Here is a 24,970-nt window from a genome sequence, read left to right as displayed (position 1 = left end):
GATTCACGCTATTGTCCTGCCTCAGCCTCCCGAGTAGCTGGGACTACAGGCGCCCGCCACTGCGCCTGGCTAATTTTTTTGTATTTTTAGTGGAGACGGGGTTTAACCGTGGTCTCAATCTCCTGATCCTGTGATCCGCCTGCCTCGGCCTCCCAAAGTGCTGGGATTACAGGCTTGAGCCACTGCACCCGGCCCATGACATTCTTATGAGAACCCTTGGGAGAAATTTTTGATTTTGGTGTCAGAATTTCACCTGAAGGATTGGTTTGTTTTCATTTTTTGAACCCTGAATTATGTAACTGTTTTCATCTTAGCGATGATTGCCAAAAAGTTTAGTTAGAGACAGATAGATGTATGGGCCGCCTCGACTAATTTAGACATCTTCCAGGAAAACATTTCTGTCTTGTCATCTGTGGCTCTGCTTGTGGGGTTTCTCCATGTTTCTTTTGTTTTTGTTTACTTATTGTTAAATTATTATTATTTTTTTATTATTTTTTGAGATGGAGTCTCGCTCTGTTGCCCAGGCTGGAGTGCAGTGGTGCAATCTCGGCTCACTGCAAGCTCCGCCTCCCAGGTTCACGCCACTCTCCTGCCTCAGCCTCTCCAAGTAGCTGGGACTACAGGCGCCCACCACCACGCCCGGCTAATTTTTGTATTTTTAGTAGAGACAGAGTTTCACCATGTTGGCCAGGCTGGTCTACAAACTCCTGACCTCAGGTGATCTGCCCCCCTCGGCCTCCCAAAGTGCTGGGATTACAGGATGAGCCACCGCGCCTGGCCTATTGTTTATAATTTTTAAAAAATTGTTTAATACCTATCTATCTATATTTACTAGAGATGGGTTCTCACTATGTTGCCCAGGCTGGTCTCGAGTTCTTAGGCTCAATCGATATTCTCCCTCAGCCTCCCAGAGCACTGGGATTACAGTTGTTATTTTTTTATTTTCTAGTCTGTTGTGCTGAATTGCATTTATGTTTTAAACAGACTTTAAATATTCTTTGGCAGAAAGTGAGGAATAAATACATATATTACACCTATAAAATCAGTAAAACGAAATGAAAATTATCAAGCCCAACGTTGTAAGGGCCATGGGGAAATAAGCGCATACACGCGGTTAATGACAGTGTGCACTGAGTTTCTGAGGAGTGTGGCTAGCAATAGACACTTAGCGCTATAACGTTGATTCTTTTTTGTTTTTTTTTTGAGATGGAATCTCGCTCTGTCTCCCAGGCTTGAACGCAATGGCGCGATCTCGGCTCACTGCAAACTCCACCTCCCAGGTTCACACCATTCTCCTGCCTCAGCCTCCTGAGTAGCTGGGACTACAGGCGGCTGCCACCACGCCTGGCTAATTTTTTGTATTTTTAGCAGAGACGGAGTTTCACTGTGTTGGCCAGGATGGTCTCGATCTCCTGACCTCATGATCCACCCGCCTCGGCCTCCCAAAGTGCTGGGATTACACGTGTGAGCCACCGCGCCCGACCTATTTATTCTTTTGCTTTTTTTTTTTGAGACGGAGTCTCGCTCTGTCGCCCAGGCTGGAGTGCAGTGGCGCAATCTCGGCTCACTGCAAGCTCCGCCTCCTGGGTTCACGCCATTCTCCTGCCTCAGCCTCCCAGGTAGCTGGGACTACAGGCGCCCGCCACCACGCCCGGCTAATTTTTTGTATTTTTAGTAGAGATGGGGTTTCACCGTGTTAGCCAGGATCGTCTGGATCTCCTGACCTCGTGATCCACCCGTCTCGGCCTCCCAAAGTGCTGGGATTACAGGCGTGAGCCACCGCGCCCGGCTATTTATTCTTTTTAAGCAGTTAATACCACTTTTGGAAATGTATCACAGAGAAGTAACCCAAAAGAAGATAGTCCTTACAAAATTATTTATAGCTGCAGTGCACAACAGTGAAAGAGGGGAAGCAACCCAAATGCATAGTGGTAGAGGAGAGTCGAATAAGTCAGTTAATATAATGGAATGTTACAAAGCCACCAGAAAGGATTCAGTGGGTTAGATACATAGAAGTGTGCATAAAATATGTAAATTATCAAAACATGCATTAAATCTATTTAAGAATATGTAGATATAGCAAAAAGAATGAGCTGGTCATGGTGAGACTGCTAGGTGGGAAGGGGTCCTGGGAAAAACCCCAACCGGCCTGTACACTGGGGTGGAGCCCCCCGGAAAAACTCCAACCGGCCTGTGCTCTGGGGTGGAGCTTCGGGAAGTTGTGCGGCCTTTTGTAGCGGGGAGGAGCCTGGCCCCTCTTCTTTCTGTGCAGAACCTGGGATTCTAGCTGCTGGTGGGAAGCACTTGTAGCAGGGACTCTGGCCTTATGAGAGTCCCTCTTTCCCCCTTTTCTTCCTTTTCACTCAATAAAACCCTGTCTTACCATTCAAACCGTCTGCGAGCCCGGGGCAGACACTCTTCTGTCTCCTGCTTCCAGTCCTGTAAAGATGCCAGGATCCCCTAGGGCATGGCAGGCACCCTCAAAGGTAGACATGGTTGAGGCCCTAATGGGCTGTCTCCAGCCTGCTGACGGGGGTGGCGGCTTCTCCCAGGCTGCCACTGGCCAACCCACTGTGCTGCAGTCCACCTGGTGCTGGGTCTGTGGTTCTGGGGCTGTGGGGCACAGGCCTTCAGGACCCACTCCCTTTCCCGCCCAGAAGGTCCAGGCCTGGCGTCCTTATGTCCCCTGGAAAGCTCACTCCCATCCTCAGGGTAGCAGGGCAGTTGCACACTGGGCTGGTTTGGGCCTGTCCTGGGACACCCCTGCAGGCCAGGTGCAGCAGGGGATGTGGCTTTGAGGGGTTGCTGTGGGCAGATTAGCGTGGAGCTGGGATCTGGAAAGGAGTTGCCGCGCTGTCTGCCAGGACCCCTCCTCTGAGACAGGGGTGCCTTGTGGGACAGTGCACCAAAGTGTCCTGGGCACGAGGGGTCCCTGCGCCCCCCACACACTGACCCCATATTGGGGGGCCCTGCACTCCACACACTGACCCCGCATCGGGGGCCCTGGACCATCCATGATGTTGCCATGCCCCTAGCTCTGGTGGCACTGGGACCCTCCAGGATGGGCTGAGCAGGGGCCCCCCACCAGTGCGAAGCCCAGCACCAGCGGGAGTGGCCCTAGGCAGGGGGCAGGGAGTGACACCCAAGGGGACCTGCCCCAGCCTTCTCTTGTACGCTGGCGGTTCTCGTTTTCCTTGGCTGAGGGAAGTGGTCTCTCCCCGCTGAAACCTGGGGTCAGGCTGAGTGTGGGAGGAAAGGGGGTGGGGAGTGAACAGGACCCCAGACCTTGGGAATCCTGAGTTGGGGGGCCAGGCTCTGCCTACGACGTGCCTGGGGGCCCGGGCTGAACCCCCTCCTGGGGAGCCAGGCTCACAGGTTGTTCTGTGGGATTCAACAGGGGACAGCGTCCTGGCCAGGGTGAGGAAGGCCATCACCCCGGGGTCTGCGAGAGGCAGCTGCCTGGCCCTCCCCCCCACCCCGCCCTGATCTGCTGCAGCCAGTCCCTCCGCCTTGGCCGCGACCCGAAGTCTGACCGCCATCCCTGGGGCTCCCCTGCCAGGCTGGCACCCCCCGCTTAGAGGCCATCCCCACCCCCTCCATTTGCCCCTGTCTTAGCGACAGCCACCTTGTCCTGGTGCCCTGGTTGAGGGGAGGAAGCTGTCCTTACACCCCTGGTCTCGGGCGCAGCCTTAGGGCCGCATCAGAGCTGCCCGGCCCCCCTCTGCTGGCCATTGTCGGAAGTGCAGCCCGGCGTGAGCATTGACTTTCCCTGGAGATGGGACCCAGGGCAGCACCACTGGAAACAGGGAGTCCCCCACTGTCCCCTGATAGCGGCAGTAGTAACTGCGGACCATGCGGACTCAAGAGAGCCCCAGCCCATGTCAGCACCAGGAGCCAAAACCGAGTCAAGGGCTCGGTGCGGGGACCAGCTGGGGGCAGGCCTGGGGAGCCTGGATGACAAGTGGGGCAGGAAGGCACCCATTCCGGGACTGCCTGGGCCTGCAGGGGGTCTCCAGCTAGAGACGTTGGGTGAGGCGGGGCGCCCACCCTCGAAGGGCTGAGTGACAGGCCTGCTCTGGGGGTCCGCTCAGCTCACACTGGCTAGATGAAGGTGGAGTCCAGAGGCCTCCCCGTCCTGCTGGCTGAGGGCCTGGGCCTCAAACAGCTGCTTAATGAGCGCCGACTTCTGCTCCAGCTGCATGACGCGCCCACTCTTCTCGGTCACCTCCTGGGTGAGGCGTCGGTTCTGCTCCTTCAGCATAAGGATAGTCTGCTGCTGCCAGCCTGGGAACGAGGTCAGGGCAGGGCAGAGGGGCCGGGAGGAGGACGTAGGCAGGGCCCGGCTGGCACAGACCGCAGCCAGCAGCTCCCCCACGCACCGGGCCACCTCCTGTACCTTAGGCAGTAGCCGCCCCAGTGGGCGGGGGCTCCCCGCAGCCCCAAAGTCGGCGCTGGCTCTGCTCTGGCCCAGGCGGCACTGGCGCTCCTGCACTGGTTGCAGCTGCTGCTGGTACCAGTCGCGGCCCCGCCATCATCTCTAAACTCTGCAGCAGCACCTCCTTCTCCTGCCTGAGCTCCTTCATCTGCTTCAGCAGGCCGCAGTCCAGACGCTGGTGATGGTGTGCCTCCGACTTCCCCTTGGGCACGGGGGAACCGTCGGGCATCCCGAGTCCGCCTCCACGGCCCTGCAGGCCGATGAACCCGTGTCCGCGCTCGCGCTGGAACTCGGTTCCAGCGCCGCGCTCTGGGTCCGCTCTGGCTCCGCGGGGCAGGACGCCGCCTCTGCGGGGGGTGTACAGCTGCTCCGGGCTGCGGGCTGCGCCGCCTGGACCTGGGCAGGGGCTTCTCCAGGACTGTCCGTGGCTCGTTGGCCAGCGTAAACACCAGGCGCTGCGGCGGCGGGTCCCCAGGCTGGGCCGGGGTGCACGTGGGGTTACCGGGGCCGCCGATGGCGCTCAGCAGCTAGGTGCGCAGTTTGGCCACAAAGCGCTCAAAGGTCAGGCAGTCGCTGGCCGAGGCCACCTGGCGCAGGCCCTCCAGCATCCCGCGGTGCAGCTCCTGCGCGTCAGTGCCCCGCCAGCGGGACTGGCTCTGGCGCAGGTGCACGCAGCCGCGCCCCGGGCCGTCCAGGATGTCCAACAGGATGCGCAGGCTCTGCAGGAAGGCGCACGGTAGCCCCTCCGTGCTGGGCGCGGGCGCGGTGGGGGGAGGCACGTGGCCCCGCTCAGCCGTGGCAGCCCCAGCCATGGGCGCCGGGGCTCGGTCCCAGCGTCCACCCGCATCCGTCCCCGTGCGGTCTCACGGCGGGACCAGCCCAGCCCACTGCAGTCTCAACCTCTCCCGCTCAAGCCATTTTTCTGCCTCAGCTTTTCGAGTAGTTGGGACTACAGCCACGCACACCTACGCCGGCTAATTTTTGTATGCTCGCATCCAGTACAAAGATGCTTTGTGTAGTAGCCACATTTCTAAAAAGCGGTATGCAAATTGAGATTGTCGAAAACATTCTAAAATGTAACAGAGGCACAGAAGCAATAAAAAGATACTTTATCAGACAACTTCTTCCTTCTCCGTGGAGCTCAGAGGCGGCTTACGTTATGATTAGAAGTGTGGGCTTGGCCAGGCGTAGTGGCTTACACCTGTAATCCCAGCACTTTGGGAGGCCAAGGCGGGCAGATCACCCGAGGTCAAGAGTTCGAGATCAGCCTGGCCAACATGGTGAAACACTGTACTAAAAATACAAAAATTAACTGGGCGTGGTGATGGGCGCCTGTAATCTCAGCTACTTGAAAGGCTGAGGCAGGAGAATCGCTTGAACCTGGGAGGTGGAAGTTGCAGTGAGCAGAGATCAGGCCACTGCACTCCAGCCTGAGCAACAAAGAGTGAAACTCCATCTCAAAAAAAAAAAGTGTGTGGGCTTTACAGTCAGATAGACATGGTTTCAAATTCCCACCCTGCTACCTGCTGTCTATATGATCTTGGGCAAATCATTTAACTTCTCTGAACTTCAGCCCCCTCATCACTAAAATGGGTAATATTAATAAGAGTATCCATTGCTGCTGGATGCGGTGGCTCACGCCTGTAATCCCAGCACTTTGGGAGGCCACCTGAGGCAGGCAGATCACCTGAGGTCGGGAGTTCGAGACCAGCCGGCCCAACATGGAGAAACCCCAATGCTACTAAAAATACAAAATTAGCTGGGCATGGTGGCACATGCCTGTAATCCTAGCTACTCGGGAGACGGAGGCAGGAGAATCACTTGAACCTGGTAGGTGGAGGTTGCGGTGAGCCAAGATTGCGCCATTGTACTCCAGTCTGGGCAAAAACAGTGAAACTCCATCTCAAAAAAAAAAAAAAAAAAAGAGTATCTATTGCATAATCTGAGGATTAGAGAAAAGTGCTTGTAGGGTACACTGTGTAGTACCTGGTTTATGGGTCTGTTTTCTGTGAGTATGAGATAATATTTACTAAGTTATTATACACTAAGTTAATTGCTGGAAAAGGGGTTAGTGAGGATTCCTTCATAACTTTAGAGATGAAACATGATTTTCCTATTGCTTCTTTTTTGTGATTCTTTTCTCATGGGAAATATTGTCTTTTCTGCTTTGTAGATACCATTGAAGTGGATTCCAGGCGTGTGCCTCGAGACAAGTTGGCCTGCATCACCAAGTGCAGCAAGCACGTCTTCAATGCCATCAAGATCACCAAGAACGAGCCGGCGTCAGCGGATGACTTCCTCCCCACCCTCATCTACATTGTTTTGAAGGGCAACCCCCCACGCCTTCAGTCTAATATCCAGTATATCACGCGCTTCTGCAATCCAAGCCGACTGATGACTGGAGAGGATGGCTACTATTTCACCAATCTGGTGAGTAAGTGAGTTCTTGGCGTTGTGGAGAAGGGACTAGGCAGGTGTTGGTTTTGGGGATGTGACAGGTCACTCAGGCCCATGACAGGTGAATGCTTCTGTGTGAGAAGGCAGCATGGCTGAGGAAGCTCACTTTGCATCAGGGAGCACAAGGACCAGGCCGTACAGACACTCCGCCTCTCAGCACTTGATCAGAGATTGTGTTCATCCTACGGAAACAGATGACATGTGTTGGGCATCACTCCCCACGGTCCTGGGTAGAAGAGTCCTTCACTTGGCTGGGCTTTTTCAACCATGAATAAGGCAAATTATATATAAGTTAATAACGCCATTTCGAACCAAGACAGATGGCAGCTAAATGAAGTTTAATTAAAGAATGAGTGCTGGGGCCCTTCTTATTGGGTACTGCATCTACTTCGACCACAAAAGACAAAGTGACCCCAACTTCAAGAACAGGCTTTGAGATTGAAGAAAGAAACAGAAGCTTGCCAAGGAGAGAGCTGGGCTTTCCAAGTTACCTGACCTTAAAGATGCTGAAGCTGTTCAGAAGTTCTTCCTTGAAGAAATACAGCTTGGTGAAGAGTTACTAGCTCAAGGTGAATATGAGAAGGGTGTAGACCATCTGACAAATGCAATTGCTGTGTGTGGACAGCCACAGCAGTTACTGCAGGTCTTACAGCAAACTCTTCCACCACCAGTGTTCCAGATGCTTCTGACTAAGCTCCCAACAGTTAGAGAACTGTAAGTGCTCAGAGCTTGGCTGAAGATGATGTGGAATGAGAAAGAAATGTCAACATAATAAAATCTCTGTTTAAAATATTTAAAAAATTCTTGGTAGTTGAGCAGCTCTGGGGGAATAAGGGCATATATGCTTGTTATGAACTACACTGAAATCTACCAAACTTAATGTTTACTTTGTGTAGGTCCATTTGCCTATTTTATTTATTTTTCCCAGTGAAAAGTGTATTTTGATAGAGAAGTTTTCATTTTATAAATACACTATGAGTTACTTAAAATTCATATCATGGATTTCGTTTATTCCTGAAACATAGTTAAACTGTACATGTGACATGGCTTATGTTAAAAATACCCAGTGCTCAGTTTTGAAAGATAGGCACATAAAAAAAAAAAGTATAGGAGAAACTGAAGAATGTACAGTTTTTTTAACTGGCACATTTTGCTGTAAATCCGGAAATTTGATAGACTTGATTGTGTTTGTGAAAACTGAGCATTAAAGATTTTGATTGATCATTTCTTTCAAAAAAAAAAAATGAGTGCTTTGAATCAAATCACTCATTTTTTTTTTTTTTTGGAGACGGAGTCTAGCTCTGTCGCCGAGGCTGTAGTGCAGTGGCGGGATCTCAGCAGGGGTCAGCAGGTGTTTTGCGGTTGCTGAATTAACTTGAGGTGAAGATATAAGACTTCGAGCAGCACTTCCTGATTGGATGGGTTACTGCATGGAAACCTTGCCCAGCCCAATAAAGAAGGGCTTTTTTTGTCTTTTTGAAACAAGGTCTCACTCTGTCACCCATGCTGGGGTGCAGTGGTGTGGTCTTGGCTCACTGCAGCCTCCACCTCCCAAGCTCAAGCGATCCTCCTGCCTCAGCCTCCCGAGTAGCTGGGACTACAGGTGCACACCACCCTGCCTGGCTAATTTTTTGTAGAGATGGGGTCTATGTTGCCCAGCTGGTCTTGAACGCCTGGGCTCAAATAATTCTCCTGCTTCAGCCTCCCAAAGTGCTGGGATTAAAGGCGTTAGCCACTGCACTCAGCCCACCAGAAGGGTCTTAATGACACAGAGTAAGGGCAGGCTGGGTCCATGGGGCAAATGTCTCTTCAGTTGGTGGAGAAAAGTCAGAAACTGGGGGTCTGTAATGTGGCATAGAGACCCTGGGAAAGAGAAGACCCTGGAGGCAGGAGGAGCCCAGGCTATGAGTCAGTGGGATTTTTGTGGGATATTCAACACGAAAAAGAAGTCAGATGCTGCCCCACCCTCTGACTCAGACTGGTCCATGGGCTGTGGCCATCCTTGAGTCACCATGAGAGATGGCCATACTGGAGGGTCACAGTATCCACCCTCTGGGCATCTATCCCAAATCCTCCTGAGGCCTTTATGTGGCCCTCTGTGTCTCTGCCATTTTTTTTTTTTTTTTTTTTTTTTTTTTTTTTTTTTTTTTGAGACAGAGCCTGGCTCTGTTCCCCAGGCTGGAGTAGAGTAGCACGATCTCGGCTCACTGCAATCTCCACTTCCTGGGTTCAACTGATTCTCCTGCCTCAGCCTCCTGAGTGGCTGAGATTACAGGCACCCACCGCCACCCCTGGCTAATTTTTTTTTTGGATTTTAGTAGAGACAGGGTTTCACCATGTTGGCCAGGCTGGTCTTGAACTCCTGATCTCAGGCGATCCACCCACCTCCCTGCCTCAGCCTCCCAAAGTGTTGGGATTATAGGCGTGAGCCACCGCGCCTGGCCTGTCTCTGCCTTTGACCTGAGAGCAAACCAGGTCGCCTCCAGATCTGTATGTTCAGTGCCAGGCCTGACCCTTGTAACTGGCTCTTTTTTCTTTTTGGAAACAGTGCCTCACTCTGTCGCCCAGGCTGGAGCGCAGTGGCACAATCATAGCTCACTGCAGCCTCCACCTGCCGCCCTCAAGCACTCCTCCTGCCTCCCTCAAGCACTCCTCCTGCCTCATCCTCTTGAGTAGCTGGGACAACAGGTACGCGCCACCACGCCTGACTAATTTTTAATTTTTTTGCAGAGACGGGGGCGGTCTCACTATATGGCCCAGGCTTGTGATCAGCTCTTGATGGAAGGAGGTGGCTTCTAGCTGGGCTGTGCCACCCCAGGCTGTGGAGTCCCAGGTGAACCTGGTCCTGACAGGAGTCAGGGCCTTGGGTCTCAGGCCAGGTTGTGGCGCGGCCTTGCTGAATCCTATCACTGTCCCTGCTGAGCAGCCATACTGGGCCCTGTGGCCACAGTGGTCTATGGTTCAGATGGGTGGTCCTGACAGCACGGTCTACACAGCGTCTGACTCACTGTGTGACCTGGGCAAGTCCCTGGCATCTCTGCACCTCAGCTTCCCAGCTGTACAATGAGGTGGGGTAAGATTAGATCAGTATTTTTTCTTTCTTCTTTTTTATTTCTTAGGAGATGGGGTCTCGGCCAGGCACAGTGACTCGCACCTGTAATCCCAGCACTTTGGGATGCTGGGGTGGGAGGATCACTTGAGGTCAGGAGTTTGAGACCAGCCTGGCCAACATGGTGAAACCTCACCTCTACTAAAAATACAAAAAATTAGCTGGATATGGTGGTGCATGCCTGGTCTCAGCTACTCGGGAGGCTAAGGCATGAGAATCGCTTGAACTCAGGAGGCGGAGGTTGCAGTGAGTCAAGATTGCAAGATTGACTCCAGCCTGAGCAACAGAGCGAGTCTCTGTCTCGGAAAAAAAAAAAAAAAAAAAAAAGGCCGGGAGCAGTGGCTCACACGTGTAATCCCAGCACTTTGGGGAGCCAAGGTGGGCGGATCATGAGGTCAGGAGTTTGAGACCGGCCTGGCCAACATGGGGAAACCCTGTCTCTACTAAAAATAGAAAAAATAGCTGGGTGTGGTGGCAGGCGCCTATAACCCCAGCTACTTGGGAAGCTGAGGCAGGAGAATTGCTTGAACCCAGGAGGTGGAGGTTGCAGTGAGCCGAGATCGTGCCACTGCACTCCAGCCTGGGCGACAGAGCGAGACTCTGTCTTGGAAAAAAAAAAAGAGATAGGGTCTCATTCTGTCATCCAGGCAGGAGTACAGTGGCATAATCATAGCTCACTGCAGCCTTAAACTCTTGGGCTTAAGTGATCCTCTGACCTCAGCCTCCTGTGTAGCTGGGACTACAAGTGCCTACTACCATGCCCGGCTAATTTTTAGAAAAAACTTTTTGGTCTATGGCCATACCACCCTGAATGCACCTGATCTTGCCAGATCTCAGAAGCAAAGCAGGGTTGGGCCTGGTTAGTAGTTGGATGGGAGAAAAAACTTTTTGTAGAGACAAGGTCTCACTATGTTGCCCAGGTTTGTCTCAAACTCCTGGACTCAAGCAATCCTCCCACTTAGGCCTCCCAAACTGCTGGGATTAGAGGCGTGAGCCACCACACCTGGCCAATCAGTGTTTCTTTTTCTTTCTGAGACAAGAGTCCTGCTCTGTCACCCAGCCTGGAGTGCAGTGGTGTGATCTCGACTCACTGCAACCTCTGCCTCCTGGGCTGAAGTGATCCTCCCACCTCAAACTCCCAAGTAGCTGGGACTACAGGCGTGCACCACCATGCCAGGCTAATTTTTCTTTTTCTTTTTCTTTTTTCTTTTTTTTTTTTTTTTTTAAGACAGAGTCTTGCTCTGTTGCCCGGGCTGGAGTGCAGTGGCACAGTCTTGGCTCACTGCAACCTCTGCCTCCCAGGTTCAAGTGATCCTCCTGTCTCAGCCCCCCTACTAGCTAGGATTACAGGCACGCATCACCATGCCTGGCTAATTTTTGTATTTTCAGTAGAGATGGGGTTTTGCCATGTTGACCAGGCTGGTCTCCAACTCCTGACCTCAGGTGATCTGCCCACCTCGGCCTCCCAAAGTGCTGGGATTACACAGGTAAGCCACCGTGCCTGGCCCTAATTTTTCTATTTTTAGTTGAGACAGGGTTTCACCATGTTGGCCAGTCTGGACTCGAACTCCTGTTCTCAAGTGATCTGCCTACCTTGGCCTCCCAAAGTGCTGGGATTACAGGTGTGAGTCTCTGCGCCTGGCCCAATCAGTGTTTCTTAATCAGGTGCACATCATAGTCACCCGTGAGTAATTTCCCCCAAGTCCCATCATACACCTTAATCAGAACTATCATGCCAGACGGCCCCCAGGTGCCTGGTGAAAGGTTCTGTATACCCTGAAGATGCCAGCAGAACGGAGGGGGTCCGGCCAGGCTCTGGCAGTGCCCACCTGCCTCACCCCTGTCGGTCACATGCTACCCCTCTGCTACCCAGGAGGCCTCCATGATCCTCCCTGAGGCCCAACCTGCCTCTTGTCCTTCTAGTTGACCTCATACACTCATTGGTGCTATGGCAGGGCCTCGCCTCTGTAGGGGACCTGCAGGTTTCCGGGGGCCTCTTGGGGATACCTGTCCTCGTTCATGGAGACCTCAGGCTCCCTGGGGAGGCACCAGAGTGGAGAGGGGCTATATTTTTTTCAAGGTGGTAAGCCGTCTATTGCATGCCCACCTGGACCACATCTATCTCTGCCTTTAAAAAATTTATTAAAATTTTTTTTTTAGAGACAGGGTCTTGCTCTGTTGCTCAGGCTGGAGTGCAGTGGTACAATCATAGCTCACTGCAGCCTCCAACTCCTGGTGTCTCTGTCTTTTTCATTTTTTTTTTGAGATGGAGTCTTACTCTGTCGCCCAGGCTGGAGTGCAGGGGCGTGATCTCAGTTCACTGCAACCTCCGCCTCCCGGGTTCATGCAATTCTCCTGCCTCAGTCCCCCAAGTAGCTGGGATTACAGGTGCCCACAACCACGCCCAGCTAATTGTTGTATTTTTAGTAGAGATGGGGTTTCACCATGTTGCTCAGGCGGGTCTTGAACTCCTGACCTCAAATGATCTGCTTGCCTCCCAAAGTGCTGGGATTATAGGTGTGAGCCACTGCACTCGGCTCTACCTTTTTTCAAAAGGAACAGTCTCTAGTCCCCATGGGGCAGGAGGGTGGCTTCCTCACCTCCGACTTACCTGGTTCCTTGGCATCATTACAGATTTCTGCAAAGGGTCTGAAAAAGAAAGAAATGGGTGGCAGTTAGAAAATGAGGTTTTCCCCTCCTTTTTTGAGATGGAGTCTCGCTCGGTCACCCAGGCCAAAATGCAGTGGCATAATTTTGGCTGACGGCAGCCTCCACCTCCTGGGTTCACACCATTCTCCTGCCTCAGCCTCCTGAGTAGCTGGGACTACAGGTGCCCGCTACCACGCCCAGCTAAGTTTTATATTTTTAGTAGATACGGGGTTTCGCCATGTTGGCCAGGCTGGTCTTGAACTCCTGACCTCAGGTGATCTGCCTGCCTCTGCCTCCCTAAGTGCTGGGATTACAGGCATGAGCCATTGCGTCTGGCCATTTTCCCCTCCTCACCTGCTCCCTGAGATGTGCTGCTGCTGCTGCTGCTGCTGCTGCTGCTGGGGAGCCTGGTAACACCCAAATAAAAATGGGGAACACACCGTCCCGACAGAGCATTCCCCATATAGGCCCTGGACGATAGACCTGGGCTGGCAAATCATTCCTCTGGGTCTGCTGTCCTCATAAAGCGAGGATATTGTCTGACCAAGTGATCAGAAATGTGTGCCCAGATTTATGCAAGTGGATAGTCATCACAGCATTATTATCAATTATTATTTTTGAGATAGTCTCACTCTTTTGCCCAGGCTGGAGTTCAGTGGTGCCATCCTAGCTCACTGCAGCCTCAAAGTTCTGGGCTCAATTGATCCTCCTGCCTCAGCTTCCCAGTAGTTGGGAATGCAGGTGCACACCACCATGCCCGGCTAATTTATTTTTTAATTAATTATTTTTTTTTTTTTGAGGAGTCTCGCTCTGTTGCCCAGGCTGGTGTGCTATGGCGTGGTCTCAGCTCACTGCAACCTCCACCTCCCGGGTTCAAGCAATTGTCCTGCCTAAGCCTCCTGAGTAGCTGGGATTACAGGTGTGAGCCACTACACCTGGCCATTTTCCTGCATTTTCTAGTTGTTACTTCGGGGGGTGAACTATCTGTGGGAGAAAGGGAAACCTCCACTTTTTGATTTTGAACAATTTGGGTTTTTTTGACACATGCAAATATTATCTTAATTTAAAAAAACATGTAGGCCAGCACAGTGGCTCATGTTTGTAATCCCAGCACTTTGGGAGGCCGAGGCAGGCGGATCACTTAAGGTCAGGAGTTCGAGACCAGCCTGGCCAACATGGTGAAACCCTGTCTCTACAAAAATACACAAATTAGGTGGGTGTGGTGGCGGGCGCAAGTGATCCCAGCTATTTGGGAGGCTGAGGCATAAGAATCGCTTGAATGCAGGAAGAAGAGGTTGCAGTGAGCTAAGATGGTGCCACTGCACTCCAGTCTGGGTGATAGAGCAAGACCTCATCTCAAAAAAACAAAGAAACAAAACATGTAATACAACATTGAAGGCGGGCTGGGCACGGTGGCTCAAGCTTGTAATCCCAGCACTTTGGGAGGCTGAGGCAGGAAGATCACCTGAGGTCGGGAGTTTGAGACCAGCCTGACCAACGTGGAGAAACCCTGTCTCTTAAAAATACAAAATTAGCTGGGGTGGTGGCGCGTGCCTGTAATCCCAGCTACTTGGGAGGCTGAGTCAGGAGAATTGCTTGAACCTGGGAGGTGGAGGTTGCAGTGAGCCAAGACCGCCTCATTGCACTCCAGCCTGGGTAACTAAAGCAAAACTCCATCTTAAAAAAAAAGAAAGAAAAGAAAGAAAGGCCGATGTGGGAGGATGGCTTGAGCCCAGGAGTTCAAGACTAACCTGTGCAATACAAAAAAAAAAAAAAAAAAAAGTGTCTGGGCGCAGTGACTCACGCCTGTAATCCCAGCACTTTGGGAGGCCGAGGTGAGTGGATCACCTGAGGTCAGGAGTTTGAGACCAGCCTGACCAATATGGTGAAACCCCGTCTCTACTAAAAATACAAAAAATATTAGCCACGTGTGGTGGCGTGTGCCTGTAGTCCCAGCTACTCAGGAGGCTGAGACAGGAAAGTTGCTTGAACCTGGGAGGTGGAGGTTGCAGTGAGCTGAGATCGTGCCACTGCACTCCAGCCTGGGTGACAGAGCAAGACCCTGTCTCAAAAAAAAAGAAAAAAAAAGTAATCACCGAGACTATGGAATTATAATTATTTAAAAAAATATAATAAATATTCATATTTATACTTAAACATATTTAAATACAGACATTTATATTTAAATGTTAAAAATCAGAATTGTATAGTCAGAAAAAGTCAAATTTAATTAAAACATGTTTTTGTTTCTTCCCCAGAGAACAAATTTAATATCTAAAAAAAATTCTTTAAAAATAGGTAAATGTCCGTAAGTGTTGAAGTTGTATGTTTCAGGAGAAAGAGGCAGGAACTATTGTAGCACACCTGGGTCTGGATCCCAGCTGACCCACCGTGACCTTGACTTTCACCTTCCCCATGGCCTCGCCCTCTCTGTTCCCCGTTCCAGAGGCCGGGCACTCACTGCAGCTGGTTAACGATGACCATGTGGACATGCTCTCGGGCCTTCAAGATCTTCTCCAGCCAGTGGATGTCGTACATGTTGGGGTTCCGGAAGGGGATGTCATCAGGTAGACCTGTGACCTCCACGGTGTCTGGGCTGTCCCAGATCGGTTTATAAGGGACCAGCACCGGCCGGTTCAGGCAGGGCCTCACCTAGAGGGCATAGGAGGTCACAGTGAGGAAAGATGTCTCCTGTCCAAGGCAAAGCCCTCTAGGGAAAGGGCTGGAGTCTGGTCTGCCCCAGCCCAGCAGCCATCACACTCAGAGAGTTTAAAAATCAAGACACACAGGCTGGGCGTGGTGGCTCACACCTGTAATCCCAGCACTTTGGGAGGCCGAGGCAGGAGGATCGCTTGAGCCCAGAAGATCAAGACCAGTCTGGGCAACATGGTGAAACTCTCGTCTCTACTAAAAATAGAAAAATTAGCCGGGAGTGGTGGCGCATGCTTGTAGTCCAGCTACCTGGGATGCGGGGGCAGGAGGATCGCCTAAGCCCAGGAGGTGAAGGCTGCAGTGAGCAGACATCGCACCACTGTACTCCAGCCTGGGCAACAGAGTGAGACCCTGTTTAAAAAAAGAAAAAGAAAATCAACAAACACAAAATGTGGGTCATGGGCAGAGCAGCCATGTCCCCAGGGAGCAGGCAGGCCAGCTCGGGGCTCCTGAAGGTGAGGCTGGCTGCAGAGGGAGGGAGGGCCTCCCCCTTCCCCCGGGAGGAGGGCTTGGTGTGGTGACCCTGACCATAGACACTGACTGTATTTCTCGTTGAAGAGTTCCTTCACCTGCTCCTGCAGGATCAGCTTCTCCCCGAGTCTCTTGGTGTCATCTTCATCTAAAAAGGAAGACAAGGGGGCATGAGAGTTGGCACCAGCTTGGCCACCAGACCTGCTGCTTCTCCCACCAGGCATCCCTGACCTGCCAAAACATTCTCTGCAGGCCCTGCCTACTCCCATGCAGCTGTTTGTTTGTTTAGTTACTTATTTTATTTAATTAACTAATTAATTTATTTTTTGAGACAGTCTCGCTCTGTTGCCCAGGCTGGAGTGCAGTGGCGTGATCTCAGCTTACTGCAACCTCCACCTCCCAGGTTCAAGTGATTTTCCTGCGTCAGCCTCCCAAGTAGCTGGGATCACAGGCATACACCACCATGCCTAGCTAATTTTTGTATTTTTTAGTAGAGATGGGTTTTCACCATGTTGCCCAGGCTGGTCTCAAACTCTTGGGCTCAGGTGATCCACCTGCCTCAGCCTCCCAAAATGTTGGGATTACAGGCATGAGCCACTGTGCCTGGCCGTAGCTGGTTTCTAGCCCCAGTTGTTGGTCTGTCCATCCATCCATTTTTCCTTCTTTGAGACATGGTTTTTGCTCTGTCACCCAGGCTGGAAGGCAGCGGTGCAATCAGATAGCTCACGGCAGCCTCCAAATACCAGGCTCAAGTGATCCTCCTGCCTCAGCCTCCTGCGTGGCTGGGAATACAGACGTGTGCCACCATGCCTAATTTTTTAAATTTTTGGTAGAGATGGAGTCTCGCTATGTTGCCCAGGCTGATCTTGAACTCCTGGCCTCAAGTGATCCTTGTCTTGGCCTCCCAAAGTTTGGGAATTACAGGTGTGAGCCACGGTGGCCAGCCCATCCCACATTTTCTTACCAGTGTCCCCAGCATAGGCCCTGTGTTGGGCACAAAGCAACCTAAAGAGGCAGGGCTGCTCCCCTGAGGGTCTCCCAGCCAGAGGGGGTGTCACCTGGTCATCAAAGTACAACAGACACACTTAAGAGACAAGGGGCATGAATGAGGATGCCCACCCTGTCTGGGCAAGTCTGGGGAGACCTCCCCCAGGAGAGCAGGATGCTTGAATGGGCTTTCAAGGCCTGACATTGGTGGCTCATGCCCATAATCCCAGTACTTTGGGAGGCAGAGGCAGGCAGATCACTTGAGGCCAAGAGTTCGAGACCACCTGGCGAACATGGTGAAACCCTGTCTCTACTAAAAATACAAAAAGATTAGCTGGGCGTGGTGGCAGGCACCCAGCTACTCAGGAGGGTGAGGCAGGAGAGTCGCCTGAGCCTGGGAGGTGGAGGTTGCAGTGAGCAGAGATCATGTCGCTGCACTCCAGCCTGGGAGACAGAGACCTGTCTGAAACAAAAGTGAAAACAACAACAAAAAAATGGGCTCCAAAAAGGCAGGTAGGAGTTTGTGAAGGTTGGAATGGCAGTGGGAAGACACCGGGGCAGAAGGACCAGCCATGCACAGGAACTCAAGGGTGAAAGATCCTGTGCTGGCCAGGTGCGGCGGCTCACACCTGTAATCCTAGCACTGTGGGAGGCAGAGGCAGGCAGATACTTGAGGCCAAGAGTTCGAGACCACCCTGGCCAACATGGCGAAACCTCGTCTCTACTAAAAATACAGAAATTAGCCGAGTGTGGTGGCGGGCACCAGTAATCCCAACTACTCAGGAGGTTGAGACAGGAGAACTGCTTGAACCCGGAAGGCAAAGGTTGCAGTGAGCCGAAATCGCTCCACTACACTCCAGCCTGGGCGACAAGAGCGAAACTCTGTCTCCAAAAAAAAAAAAAAAAACAAGAAAGATACCGTGTCCTGGAAGTGGCTGAACTTGGGGGTGGTACAGGGGAGACAACTGATGGGCCTAGCGGGGTCCGTGCACAGGGGCTGGTGTGACTGTGCTGGGCTGTTGGAAATCCCCTGACTGCTCGCTGGCCAAGGTCTGTGAATGGGAAACAGACCATGTCTGGGAGTGTGTGGCCTATGCATGCTCCTTGCTCACGGCCCCAGGCAACCGTCACGGCCTATCTGCTGCTTGAGCCCCAGCGTGCTCCGCTCTCCCCTCCTTGTAGACTAGAGGAGCTGCTGGGGTCAGTTAGCCCTGGAGACAAGGCCTGAGCTGGGCTGTAAGGCTGAGGGGTGGTTGGGCTGGAGATGGGGTCTGGGGCAGAGCTCTGCAGCAGCCTGTGGGTTTGTGCCAGGGTTGAGGATGGGGCTGGGATTGCAGGAAGGGTGGTTTGCATGTCCAACAGGAAATCTCAGAGCTCTCTGAGAAGCATGGGGTCACATGGGCTGGGCCTCTGGAACAGGCGGGTTGGGTAAGGGTGAGATGTTGGGGGGGTGGAGCTAGAAGCAGGCAGGGAGCCAGGGCCAGATGAGGCAGGGCAGAGCAGACTGATGAGTCATTGGAACAAAATGACTCCTGTTTTTTTTTTCTCTTTGTTTTTCCAAGACAGAGTCTCACTCTGTTGCCCAGGCTGGAGTGCAGTGGAGCAGCCTTGGTTCACTGCAACCTCTGCCTCCCAGGTTCAAGCCATTCTCGTGCGTCAGCCTCCTGAGAGCTGGGACTACAGGTGCCTGCCACCACATCCAGTTAATTTTTGTATTTTTAGTAGAGATGGGGTTTTGCCATGTTGGCCAGGCTGGTCTTGAACTCCTGAACTCAGGTGATCTGCCCGCCTCGGCCTCCCAAAGTGCTGGGATTACAGGCGTGAGCCATGGCGCCCATCCTGGCTCCTGTTTTTTGAGACAGGGTCTCACCCTGTTTCCCAGGTTGGAGTATAGTGGTGCCATCATGACTTACTGCAGCCTTGAACTCTTTGGCTCAAGCAATCCTCCCCACTCAGCCTCTCTAGTAGCTGGGGCTCCAGGCATGAATCACCGTGTCAGACTAAGTTTTTTTTTTTAAATTTTTTGTGGAGAGAATCTCTGTTGCACAGGCCATTCTCAAACTCCTAGGCTCAAGCGATCCTCCTGCTTCAGCCTCCGAAAGTGCTGGGATTACAGTTGTGAGTCACTGTGCTTGGCTCTTTTAATCTTGAAAACTCTGGGAAGAGCTCACTTCTGTTTAGGAGGCTGCCTTGGGAACTGCATCTGCTGGGCTGGTGCTCTGTGTTGCTTGGAGTCTGCTGACCCTATCTGGGTGGCTTGGCCTCCCGTGCACAAGCTGCCAGAATGGAGGCCCCATTCCCAATGTGGGGGCTGCCCCAAAGAGCAGGGAGCTTCCCACAGGACAGAGGCTGGGCACCTGCTTGGCCTGGTTCCTCCTTTTCCCAGGGCTCCAACACCCACCCCCTCAGGTCCTCCCAAACCTTGCAGGTCCCTGCAGGTCCCTGGCCTGGTCTGTCCACACCCACACTCAGGAATCTCCGCACATCTCTGAGTTGCTGCATCTGTCTTCAGGCACAGCCCGCCAGCCCCCCGGGTACCCAGAGGCACCGCAAACATCAGCCATTCCAGACAACGTCCTCCTCCTGTGTCCCTATCTCATGGAGTAATGCCTCTAATTCAGCCACACCAAGACCCCACGCTCCACATCCCCTAGAACCCTCATCTTCTCCTGTGGCCCAACATGGCCCTTCCTTTCAGGACTAGGATGTGGGAAGGATCAAGGCCACCCTTGTCCAAATCCCGTGAAGACAACGGTGATGGAGTCCTGGGCCCAAAGACCAGCTCCTAGAACCTGCAGGGAAGCAACAGCACGTTCCATCTGTCCCCATGCCACCGAGGAATCTTTGGTGGCAGGATTCTCAGCAGGCACGGCCATAAGTGCACAGAACAGAGAAAGGATGGCCTGGACCACACACATCACTGTGTGCAGGTGCTTTCCTAGACACTGCAGCCAAGGCCACAGAGGCTCAGAGAGGTAAAGAAACTTGCCCAAGGTCACACAGCCACTAAGCACCAGGAGTACTCTGTGTCGACCCCAAAGCCCTGGTCTTTCCACTCTACCATGAGCCCTGGGTTTCCTGAGGTCTCAGATTCCCCTACAGCTTTTCTTTCTTTCTTTCTTTCTTTCTTTCTTTCTTTCTTTCTTTCTTTCTTTCTTTCTTTCTTTCTTTCTTCTCTTTCTCTCTCTCTCTCTCTCTCTCTCCTTCCTTCCTTCCTTCCTTCCTTCCTTCCTTCCTTCCTTCCTTCCTTCCTTTTTTTCTTTTCTTGCTCTGTCACCCAGGCTGGAGTGCAGTGGTACGATCTTGGCTCACTGCAACCTCTGCCTCCTGGTTTCAAGCAATTCTCATGCCTTAGCCTCCTGAGTATCTCGGATTACAGGTGCCTGCCACCATGCCTGGCTAATTTTTGTATTTTTAGTAGAGACAGGGTTTCACCATGTTGCTCAGGCTGGTCTTGAACTCCTGGCCTCAGGTGATCCGCCCGTCTCAGCCTCCCAAAGTGCTGGGATTATAGATGTGAACCACCATGCCCAGCCTCCCCTATAGTAGCTGTAGAAGAAGGCTTAATCTTTAAGATAGTTTCCTCTAAATCTGTTGCTTTCAGCCCACAATGCCATGCCTCTGTCTTCTCCTATGCCGGGACAGAGCAAGACTCAAAGTCAGAGCTCTACGAAGCCTACAAAGGTAAGAAAGAAGCTTAGCAGGCCCCTCAAAGATGAGGCCCAGGCCGAGCATAGTGGCTCACGCCTATAATCCCAGCACTTTGAGAGGCCGAGGTGGGTGGATCACTTGAGGTCAGGAGTTCCAGACTAGCCTGGCCAACAGGGTGAAACCGTGTCTCTACTAAAAATACAAAAAATTAGCTGGGTGTGGTGGTGCGTGCCTGTAATCCCAGTTACTCAGGAGGCTGAGGCAGGAGAATCCCTTGAACTGGGAGGTGGAAGCTGCAGTGAGCTAAGATCACGCCACCGCACTCCAGCCGGGGCGACAGAGCAAGACTCCGTCTCAAGAAAAAACAAAAAACCATGGGACCCCAAACTCACTATGCCAAAGGGAAATGTTAAGCTTGGGAACTGAGTCACGCAATAGCGTTTTGTCCCTAAGTAGATGGCTGTAAGACAGAAGGTCACCTATCTCCCCTGGTGGCTTGCCTCACCCTGGTCATGTAAATTCACAGCTTATCTTCACAGGCAGGGGACAAAGACGAGAATAGAAATCATTGCTCTGTCCACCCAAGACAAATGCGTATTTGACTTCCTCTATTCTGTTTACGTTATCTTACGTAAAATGCAGATTTACTGAGCACAGGACGGATACGTCATTAACTATTCCTCTTCTCCTTCTATTTTTTTATTTTTTGAGACAGAGTCTCACTGTTTTCCAGGCTGGAGTGCAGTGGCATGATTTTGGCTCATTGCAGCCTCCGCCTACTGGGTTCGAGTGATTCTCATGCCTCAGCCTCCAGAGTAGCCAGGATTACAGGCACCCGCCACCACGCCTGTCGAATTTTTTGTATTTTTAGTAGAGGTGGGGTTTCATTATGCTGCCCGTTATGCTCCTGACCTCAGGTGATCCACCTGCCTTGGCCTTCCAAAGTGCTGGGATTACAAGCGTGAGCCACTGTACCCAGCCCCTCTTTCCCCTTTAAATACCAAAGTCCTCAAAACCCTCTCTGGAAAAAAGCACAGGCCACAGACCCTATTGCAGCTTGAGTCTCTTTTTCCTGGCTGTGTCCTCCACCATGGCAAAACAAATCTCTAAATCGATTGAGACCTGTTTCAGGCACTTTTTGGTTTACATGGCCCACGGGAGCCTATAGCAGGGATCCTGACCCAGCTGGGAGTCAGGGAGGGCTTCCCAGAGGAGGTGACCACCACACGGGGCCCAAAGCTCTAAGGATGTGGGCTCATCTGCACGCTGGGGCTCATCACACACACCTCCAAGGCAGTTGGGAGTGGCAAGTAAGACACAAGGAAACTGGTAGTATCCTGTAATTTCAGGTGCTCAATAAGCATTAGCCAATCAGGAAACTTCCCCTGTTCTGGGGAGAAGTGCAACCCTAAACCAGGCTGCGACTAACCAGGAGTGACATTACGGGGCAGTCACTACCACACTATGGCAGCTCTACATGAGGCACAGGTCCCAGGCAGTGAACCAGAAGTGGTGGGAGTGTGCGTGTCAGGAAAGTGGGGCTGGGCTGGCTGAGGGGGCTGGCGGTCTGGGGAGGCGTCTTGACCACCTCCAGAGTGTGGGAGGGGTGGAGTGGGGCTAAATGCCTTTGTCAATAACACCAAGAACTGGCCAGATGTAGTGGATCATGCCTGTAATCCCAGCACTTTGGGGGGCTGAGGCCAGGAGTTTGAAACCAGTCTAGGGAACATGGCAAGACCCTGTCTGTACAAAAAACAAACAAACGAAATTAGCTGGGCATGGTGGTATGTGCCTGTAATCCCAGCTACTTGGGAGGCAGAGGTGGGAGGATCGCTTGAGCCTGGAAGGTCAAGGTTGCAGTGAGCCATGATTGCACCACTGCACTCCAGCCTGGGCAACTGAGCTGGACCCTGTCTCAAACTAACAACAAACAAAAATTAAAAAATAAAAAACAAGCCTGGCACATACTAAGTGCAGACACTGTGCAAAGCCCACAGTATACCTTGTCTGTGGGATTCTCTAGCTCAGTCAACATCAAGCTCAGGAAGAACACTGATTTTTCTCTGTAGCTGCTCTCTTGCATTTTCCTACGTCTTTATTTAATTTAGAGGAAAGAGGATTACTTTTTTATTTTTTTGTTAGAGACAGGGTCTTGGTGTCATTCAGGCTGGAGTGCAGTAGCTGGGGCTACAGGTGCAGGCCACCACACCCAGCCAATTTTTCCATTTTTTGTAGAGATGGGATCTTGCCATGTCGCCCAGGTTACATTTTTTTAAATCGTGAGTTTTTGAAGGAAATGGGGTAGGGCAGGCTCTGGTGGGGGCTGGATTGGACGAGCTCCTGCTTGAATGCCTGCATACAGTGGGGAAAAGGGGGATCCCCAGGGCCAGGGATGGGGAAGGTCCCTGGCTCATTAGACAGGAAGGCAATCTTGATTCTAACCCCTAATGCTGTGTGGTGTATGGAAAGTCACTCAACCTCTCTGAGTCTGTTTCCTAATTTGAGACTCTGGGCCTGCTGGATCTAATCTCACATACCAAAAGCACTACAGGCTGGGCATAGTGGCTCATGTCTGTCATGCCAGCACTTTGGAAGGCTGAAGTGGGACTATTGCTTGACGCCAGGACTTTGAGACCAGCCTGGGCAACATAGGGAAAACCTGTTTCTACAAAAAAAAAAAAAAAAAAAAAAAAAAAAAAGCTGGGCATGGTGGTGCACACCTGTAGTCCCATCCCAGCTCTTCTGGGAACTGTGAGTGTACCAGAGGCAGCTCCTTGGGTAAATAAGTGACTCACTGTCTGGGAGGGAACCTGAACCACAGGTGAAGACCGACTCCCCTGTCCCCTGCCGTGTCTGGGGACCTGACACTGGGTTTGTGTGTGTGCTCTAGCCGTGCCCTGCAGGGGAAGGGGCAATGTCTCAATCTGAACAGATACTCCTGTTGGGGCTCTGAGGTGTGCAGGCTGGTGCCAGTCTCTCCCGACAGACATCGTGGCCACTGCTGCAACCAAGACAGCTCGCCCACACACCCTGGTTAGCCCAGAGGGAGGGAGAATGCTAAGATCCTTGCTAACATAGATGCCCCAGCCAGGCGTTTTTTTTTGTTTGTTTGTTTGTTAATTGAGATGGTCTGGCTCTGTTGCCCAGGCTGGAGTGCAGTGGAGCATTCTCAGCTCACTGTAACCTCCGCCTCCTGGGCTGAAGCCATCCTCCATCTTCAGCCTCCCAAGTAGCTGGTGCTACAGGTGTGTGCCACTATGCCTGGCTTATTTTTGTATTATGTGTAGAGACAAGGTCTCACTATGTTGCCCAGGCTGATCTTCAACTCCTAAGCTCAAGCAATCCACCCACCTTGGCCTCCCAAATTGCTGAGATATAGGCGTGAGCCACCGTGCCCAGACCAGCTGAGCACCTCGGAGAGCTGCAGGTGGGTCATGAGTCCCCTTTCCCGACAGAGCCAGGCTCCTGCCTCCCTCATCTTGTCACCACCAGGGAGTTCCCCAAGGACTGCTGTGGGCAATGGTGTCCTCGAGGCAGCCTCGGGTAGGGCAGGGCAGCTACAGCACTCCTGGTCACCTCTGAGTCTAATCTGCTCACGGGAAAAACACGGATCAGAGAACCGCCTCAGCTGCTGAGAACACTGTGGGGGCAGGCGCAATACCGGGTCCTGCAAGGCCACAGCCACAAGCCTCATGGTCTATCCAAGACTAATTGCCTGGGTTCAGATCTCAGCTCTGCTATCAGCTCGTGACCCTGGGCAAGTCCCTGAACCACTCGATGGCCTCATCTGTAGAGCAGCAGTGGGCCGGGCGCACGGTGACTCATGCCTGTCATCCCAGCACTTTGCGGGGCTGAGGTGGGCGTATCACTAGAGGTCAGGAGTTCAAGACCAGACTGACCAACATGGTGAAACCTCATCTCTACTAATAATACAAAAAAATTAGCTGGGCGTGGTGGCGGGTGCCTGTAATCCCAGCTACTCGGGAGGCTGAGGCAGGAGAATCGCTTGAACTTGGGAGGCAGAGGTTGCAGTGAGCTGAGATTGCATCACTGTGCTCCAGCCTGGGCAACAAGAGCAAAACTCCATCTCAAAAAAAAAAAAAAAAAAAAAAAAAAAAAAAAAAAAAAAGGGTGGGGGGAGTGGGTTTAGTTTACTGTCCTGAATGCCAAGTCAGCAAACCTATTCTCAGGGGCACCTGCCTGAGCGTCCCTGAACCCAGGCTGGCTGTAAATGACATCCACGGCTGCAAACGTTTCAGAGTGTTCCGTTTGGAAATGTCATAGTTAGGACTCAGTGTGTGTGGGGGTTCACCTCATGGTCTGCCCCTAGTGCTGGGCAGAAAGTCCTTCTGAAAGAACCCATCCCCACAGCAGTGACCTGCCCACTGCCCCTGGACAGTGACGCCTTTGGTGGACAGGCCTTCCCTTGACATTTTTCCTGCTCCTCCTGTTCTTCAGTCTCCTCTCTCTTTAATGCTGCCTGGGCAACTCTCAGCTTA

The 24,970-nt window shown here is 52.2% G+C and overlaps 1 protein-coding gene and 1 pseudogene across 1 annotated transcript in view; both read right to left on the bottom strand.

Moving 5' to 3' along the window:
- Positions 1-1,861: 1,861 nt before the first annotated feature.
- Positions 1,862-5,327, bottom strand: LOC115830922 (annotated as a pseudogene).
- Positions 5,328-6,642: 1,315 nt separating this feature from the next.
- The window catches only part of LOC100583444 (general transcription factor II-I repeat domain-containing protein 1-like), a 49,875-nt gene continuing 31,547 nt past the window's right edge, over positions 6,643-24,970 (bottom strand). Inside the window, exons 6-9 of the mRNA XM_030796736.1 lie at positions 15,932-15,981; positions 15,112-15,302; positions 12,613-12,650; positions 6,643-7,625 (exon numbers count right to left, since the gene is read on the bottom strand). Coding sequence (XP_030652596.1) covers positions 7,615-7,625; positions 12,613-12,650; positions 15,112-15,302; positions 15,932-15,981 — 290 coding nt within the window. The 3' untranslated portion in view covers positions 6,643-7,614. The remainder of the gene's footprint in view (positions 7,626-12,612; positions 12,651-15,111; positions 15,303-15,931; positions 15,982-24,970) is intronic.

Source organism: Nomascus leucogenys, chromosome 17, assembly GCF_006542625.1.
Source record: "Nomascus leucogenys isolate Asia chromosome 17, Asia_NLE_v1, whole genome shotgun sequence".
NCBI classification, from domain to species: domain Eukaryota; kingdom Metazoa; phylum Chordata; class Mammalia; order Primates; family Hylobatidae; genus Nomascus; species Nomascus leucogenys.
The sequence above is the reverse complement of the archived record's forward strand: the minus strand, read 5'-3'. Positions and strand labels throughout refer to the sequence as shown.